Here is a 6947-nt window from a genome sequence, read left to right on the forward strand (position 1 = left end):
TTACCTGAGAGAGTTAGAGGAACTGGCCAACTGGGGGCAGCTATTAATGGCCACTATCATATCCAGACACAGCTACAATGCACTTGCGTTTTCTATCTTCTTTCTCAGAAATCCCTTTGTACTTTCATAGTACAACAACTGATAATATTTTAAGTGCCAAAAAGACACTTTTTCTCTCTATAAATCTCAAGCCTATACAGCCCATTAGGAAGCATCTCTCCCAGCCACCTCTCGTTTTTATTTTTGTGCCGTCTCTCATTCTCTTGTCTGCTTATCAGTTCATGCAAACTTGCTTATCCTCATTCAGTCATGGAAGCTGGTTCTGCAACTGCAAGTAGATGGGCATGGTTTAAGGCTTTTCCTGGAAGGTTGAAGAATAAGGTTACTGATTTTTGCAGGAGCTGGAAGAAGCTTGGGAAAGATGATCCCAGAAGAGTGACCCATTCTCTCAAAGTAGGACTTGCAATTGCTTTGGTTTCAATATTCTACTACTATCAGCCACTGTATGAAAATTTTGGTGTCTCTGCAATGTGGGCTGTAATGACTGTAGTTGTTGTGTTCGAATTCTCTGTGGGTGAGTTCATTAACTTATCCATCCTTATTTTTTCAAACGAGCAATGAAATTCTAATTTTATGCTCATAAGATCTCTAACATATAATGCCATGCATTTATCTTTACACAAAAACTTATTATATGTTCCATGTTTGTATAATATCAGAATTTATTTAATTATTAATATGACAAAAAATAAAATTATCTTATCAGTGAACTCCAAATTAGAATTAAAATTTTAAGAATTCATTTGATATATACGTATTGTTACTGTGCATGCATGATTTACATTTAATTAATTAACCTTTGATTAAAAATTTTAAGAGTTTATAAATAAATGAAATTGTCAATAATTAACGTTAATGCTTTTGACAACTTTCTTTCAGGGGCCACTCTTGGGAAAGGATTGAATAGGGGAATGGCAACACTGGTGGCTGGCGCTCTAGGTGTTGGAGCTCATCATCTGGCTAAACTATCTGGAAGTACTGGGGAGCCAATACTACTTGGGTTCTTTGTCTTTCTACAAGGTAATAAAACATAGCCACCAAACAAAAAATTTTGTATTTTCTGATTGCTTTATGGATTTTTTGGGGTTATTTTAATTTTAATTTTGTTTTATTTTGCAGCTGCAATAACGACATTTATGCGGTTCTTCCCAAAAATAAAAGCAAGATATGACTATGGGTTTTTAATATTCATCTTGACATTCTCATTGGTCTCAGTATCTAGTTTTCGTGAGGATGAAATATTAGAGTTGGCTCACAGGAGACTATCAACAATCATAATAGGTGCCTCTGCTTGTGTAATCATTTCCACTGTGGTTTTCCCTGTTTGGGCTGGTGAAGATCTTCACAACCTTATAGCTCTCAACTTGGAAAAGCTCGGCAACTTCTTACAAGGTGCATGTCTAATACTGTACATGTGTAAGTGATGAACTATAGCTTAAACACTAATAAAGGAAATTAAATTTTCAGGATTTGGAGATGAGTACTTCAAAGAATCGAAAGAAGATGAAACTTCTTCCAATAAAGATCACAAACCATTTCTGCAAGACTACAAAATTGTTCTCAATTCAAAAAATACTGAAGAAACCTTGGTGGGTATCACTCTCTCTTTCTCTCTCTCTCTCTCTCTCTATATATATATATATATATAAACTTATACAGTAACTGTCATGATTCCAGGCTAATTTTGCTAGATGGGAACCAGGCCATGGCAAATTCCAGTTTCGCCATCCTTGGAAACAATACCTGAAAGTTGGAACTTTGACCCGCCAATGTGCATACCGAATTGATGCACTGTATGGCTATCTAAACGCTGACGTTAAGGTACATAATTTATCATTTATTCTATTATGTCTAAATGCAATGTCATAAGCTACTTTAATCCTTGTCTTTCCTTCTTTTTAATAATATCCTACGTACTGGCAAGCACTTAACTAAAAAAGATTACGCATGATTAATTAAACATTTGTATAATTTGTCACAAATGGCAATGTTATAGCTTGTCTATTAATATTCTTGCAGGCATCATTAGAAGTCAGAAGCAAAATCCAAGAAACATGTACAAAAATTAGCACGGAATCTGGGAAAGCACTACAGGAATTGTCGATTGCAGTAAAAGAAATGAGACAACCATCTTCAGCTGATACGCACATAGAAAATGCAAAAGCTGCTGCAAAAAACCTCAACTCTTTACTCAAATCAGGCCCATGGGAAGACATTAACCTTTTACAAGTGATTCCAGTGGTAACAGTAGCTTCATTGCTGATTGATCTGGTTAACTGCACAGAAAAACTTGCTGATTCCATATTTGAACTTGCTTCTAAAGCACATTTTAATAAACCAGACCATACTGTGTCACCAGAAAAACTATCTGCAACTGTAAAATCGTCTCCCAATGTAGATTGCCGCCACGTTGTGATCAATATTGATCAGACACCAACTCCAGAAATTCTGGAAGAGGAGAATTCTTCAGCAGCAAACACTTGTATAGTTAAAAGTGTGCGAGCGTAATTATTAGTGGGTGACTAACTTGTAAAATTTATATGATAACCAAGCTGAGTTATTATAAAAGCTGGGTATCATCACCATGAATCTGATCCTTGTCAGATGATAGCTCCCTCTTTATTACTTTCATCTAACAAATGGTTTATCCTTGTTTGTTTATCAGTTTCTTGAAAAATTATGCTGTTATTAGTTGTTTGCTTTCGAGCTTGAGTTCAAGTTGATTTTGAACTTCAATTTCTTACAATATTACATACAACTTCAGCTTTGTACTTTCTTTAGTCACTTTATATAGATTTCCATTCATTCCGACACTCAATCAATGGAAATTTTTAATGTAGTGTTGATCAAAAAATATTTAGTCGAATAAATTTTAATTCAAAATTATATTATTAATTTTTAATCACCGACTCTAATACTCTGTTTGGGATGAGTGTTTTTTAAGGTAAGGAAAGGTTTTTCAAAATTTAAAAATTTTAAATTTGTATTTGGAAGGAATTTTTAAAGTAAAGTTTATGGTGGTTTTCACAAAACCTCCAAAAACTTTCAATTTAAACTCATTAAATTGGTAGGTTGGGAAAAAACTTTGGAATATTAAAAAAAAAAAAAGACTTTATCTTACTCTCAGACAATAAAAAATTATTAAAATTTAAAAATCATGAAATACCTTGTTTTATCAAACCATACCTTACTCTATCTCTTTCCGAACAGATTTTAAAGTTCTTAAAAAATTTACTAATATAGAAAACTTCCAGTTTAGAAATTATATTTATAGATTTTAATTTACTTAATTATTAATTTTGATATTTGAAATGAAAATAAAAATACTTGTTAATTTAAAAAATTATTTTCAAAAAATGAAAATCATATATATGTAAGAGTTCAATTGCTCTTTTTCTTACGAATTATTTTTTTATACAAGAATGCCTTTTATTATAGATATGCATGAAAAAGAAATAAATTTAATTCTCATGCTTGTTAGCATGATTTTTATTCCTTTTAAAGTGATTTTTTTAAGTTAAAAGATTTAAATTTTATTTATTATGTTTTTAGTACAAAAATATAAAAAATAATAAATAAATTGAATTTTTACCAACTTCTAATTTAGAGAAGGGTTATATTTTGTTTCCTTGTTTTCAGTTGCCCACATCAATCTAGGCCTAACTCACTTTCTTGTGTCCACAAATTTTAATGTGCTTGCTCATAAAAAAAAATTAATAAGGTTTGAGCAATTTACATGTTTGGAAAGCCATTTCTAACCCAATTGAATTTAATAAATTGAAAATTAAAAAATTTTAATATATGTAAAAATTAAATTAAATTGATTTTGAACAGAAATCAAACTGAATCGAATCAATCTAATTCAGTTTGATTCAATTTGGTTTGATCGATTTAAATTTTTAATAATTTTTTTTATTTTTTACACCTTATTTTTAATATTTTAAAATTTAATTAAAATATTTTAACTTTAATTATGGTCTAATTTTTTTATATTATTAAAAATAATTTAATATTGGATTCAATTTTTTCAAATTTTTTGTCAAATCGAATCGAACTAAAATAAATCAAATTTAAAATTAAAAATTGAATCAAATTAAAATTAATAAATAAATTAATTAAAAATTTTAAATTAATTTAATTCAATATTTTTTTAATTTAAACTTGTAACTTTCAATATATATACACGGATGAAATTCAGTCAATTACGAAATAAATGAAAACATCTTTAAACGCGCACTATACCTAAAATTCCATTAGATAAAGTAATGGAGTGATGATTAAGGCACATGCTCTTGTATTTACTTAAATGGATGGATCAGTCATTTTCCTTTTATACTTTTAAGGAATAGAATTCTGGACATCAAATATAATTTTAAAAACCTGCCCATCAACATCAATTCTATTTGCCAAACTATCTCTCTTCACTTCATCTTGCAGCCTGCTTAGTTGTTAATTACTCCCTTGAATCTCTGATTTCACTCCTACTCTTTATGTATAAAATCCGTGTTCGACTCCAACAAGCAGCCGTATTTCACGATTTAACTTTCATAATTTAACAATAAACATCACAAGTCAAGTCCATATAGACAGACAGAGCCAAACCCAAGCAAAATTTCTTTCAAGCCAAAACCCAAGCCTTTAATATCAAAATACATTAAGACAAACAGAGCAACAAATGCAAAATTGTTTTCTAACTGCATTCACCTTCCCTGCATATCTAAACTTTTTCTGTCTTCATAATTAGGTTTCATTTAATTCAATTGTTATATATATATATAAAAAAATCATATTATTTTTTTTTATTTTGTGATTTTTTTTTTGGCAAATATGTATTACACTAAAAATGAATTTTTAGTGATATTTTCAAAATCTCCACACTTTTTTTGGAGGTTACATCTATCTTGTAGTTAATTAAGCTTTATAGTCTAATTAATGGTAGGCCACCTGTATATCTGTGCTGTGTCTTTCAAAATACAGTTGGCTGCCAAATATTCGAAGGAATATGCAGAAGACCGTCCTGTGCTGCTTAAAAGCGAAATTGGTCCAAGGTAATTAATTAGTATATTTTTAAAAATTTCATAGACACTTTAATATAAGATCAATTAATAAATTTCTGAACGAAGCAATAATTTTTTTTTAAATATATAATTAATAAATCATTGAATTTAATATGGTATTTTAATGGAATGGCATAAATTAAACATAAAATTAATTAAAAAATGTAATAAGCCCAATTTTTTAAAAATTATTTATTATTAAATTTATATGTGAATATTTAGTCGATTTAGTTTAAAATTAAATCGAATCGAACTGAATAAATTGAAAATTAAAATTTTAATATATATAAAAATCAAATTGAATTGATTTTAATAAAAAATAAATCAAACCGAATCGATCTGATTTGATTTAATTTAATTCGGTTAAATCGATTTGAATTTTTAATATTTTTTTTTTATTTTTTATACTTTAAAATTTAATTAGCATATTTTTAATCTTAATATGATTTAATCTCTCCATATTATTAAAAATAATATATTATTAACACTAATCGATTCGATTTAATTTTTTTAATTTTTTCTGATAAAATTAAATCGAATTAAAATAATTGAAACTTTTAAAATTAAAAATCAAAACGAATTAAAATAAATAAAAAATCAAATAAAAATTTTAAATTAATTCATAAATTTTTTCGATTTGAACCGATGACTCTAACTGCACTCGATTTGAGCATTCAAAGACTGTTAACACTTTTTAGTGGATGTAATTCATTCTCCGCCGCATAAATAAAATTTATGTGCTGCAAACAAATAATCACGTTTTAATTTTTGATGAATCAACAAATCAAATTTACAAACGGTGTGTTATTACTATTGGAAAATATTACTTTTTATGTAAAAAATTATCTTCTGTCACTTTGTTTTTAAAACTCTAGTAATTTAATTTTTTATTTTAAAATTTCACTAAATTATTTATTTTTAAAAATTTAAAAATATAAATGTTAATTTTAATGCACTCTAAGGCTTAGGCTGGTGGAAAGTGCATCCTGTAGCCTTGAAAAACAATTATTTTTTAAAATTTTTAAATAAAAAAATATTTTCTTTTAATTAAATTTTTTTAATTTTTTAGATATCAAAAATATAAAAAAATATTTTTTAAAAAAATATTTTTCAGTGAAATAAATGAAGGTTAAATTATTGAAATTTATCTTGTTGAAAATAAGTTTAATTAAATTTTATATTTTTATTAAGAAAATATTTTTTAATAATAAAATATTTTTTAGTATAATTTTACTTTTGTCAATTGAAAATTATTTACTATTTTTATATACTTTTTAAATTTTTTGTTAATTATAATACCATATGTTTGATATTATAATTTATAAAAAAAATATTATAGTAAATTAGGACTCCTCAGTAAAAATATAAGAGTTTAATTGATTTAAAAAAATTGAATCAGATTTTTTTTCACTTTTATGTAAAATTATATAAATTTAATTAGATTAATTTTAAAATATTTTCTGTTTATTTTGGTTAAATAAAATATGAAAAATTGTATTTATGCCTAAATAATTTTTGCCATTACAAAACATTATTTTAATGATAAAATATTCTTTCTGAAATTTTTAATATTAAGATTTATTTGCTATTCTTCTTTTTATATTTTATATTTTTGTTTTAATTTCAAATTAAAAATCCTAAAAAATTTTAATACTTAAGATTATAAAAGTAATATTTTACTAGTCCATAACATATTTATATTTAATAATAAATTTTAAATTTTTATTAATAAAAAATAAAATCAAACTTATTTATTCTTTAACGAAAAATTAGGTTCCACCAAAATATAGTGGAGGAAAGCGGAGAAAACAAAATCAATATTCCATACAA

At 26.4% G+C, this 6947-nt stretch overlaps 1 protein-coding gene across 1 annotated transcript; it reads left to right on the forward strand.

Annotated features, from left to right (window-relative positions):
• The first annotated feature begins 230 nt into the window (after positions 1 to 230).
• On the forward strand, positions 231 to 2757 carry LOC110614023 (aluminum-activated malate transporter 2). Its single transcript, XM_021755472.2, has 6 exons — positions 231 to 574; positions 940 to 1080; positions 1180 to 1452; positions 1528 to 1649; positions 1738 to 1881; positions 2080 to 2757. The coding sequence occupies exons 1-6, from the start codon at positions 310 to 312 to the stop codon at positions 2566 to 2568; spliced, it is 1434 nt and encodes a 477-aa protein (XP_021611164.1). The 5' UTR covers positions 231 to 309; the 3' UTR covers positions 2569 to 2757.
• Positions 2758 to 6947: the final 4190 nt, after the last annotated feature.

Source organism: Manihot esculenta, chromosome 4, assembly GCF_001659605.2.
Source record: "Manihot esculenta cultivar AM560-2 chromosome 4, M.esculenta_v8, whole genome shotgun sequence".
Taxonomy (NCBI): Eukaryota; Viridiplantae; Streptophyta; class Magnoliopsida; order Malpighiales; family Euphorbiaceae; genus Manihot; species Manihot esculenta.

Bases quoted from the DNA above. Each gene is read 5' to 3' on its own strand.
- LOC110614023 (XM_021755472.2), top strand. From the start codon at position 310: ATGGAAGCTGGTTCTGCAACTGCAAGTAGATGGGCATGGTTTAAGGCT. The intron at 1,453-1,527 runs GTGCATGTCTAA...TTAAATTTTCAG, and splicing joins GCTCGGCAACTTCTTACAAG to GATTTGGAGATGAGTACTTC. The intron at 1,650-1,737 runs GTGGGTATCACT...TCATGATTCCAG, and splicing joins AAAATACTGAAGAAACCTTG to GCTAATTTTGCTAGATGGGA.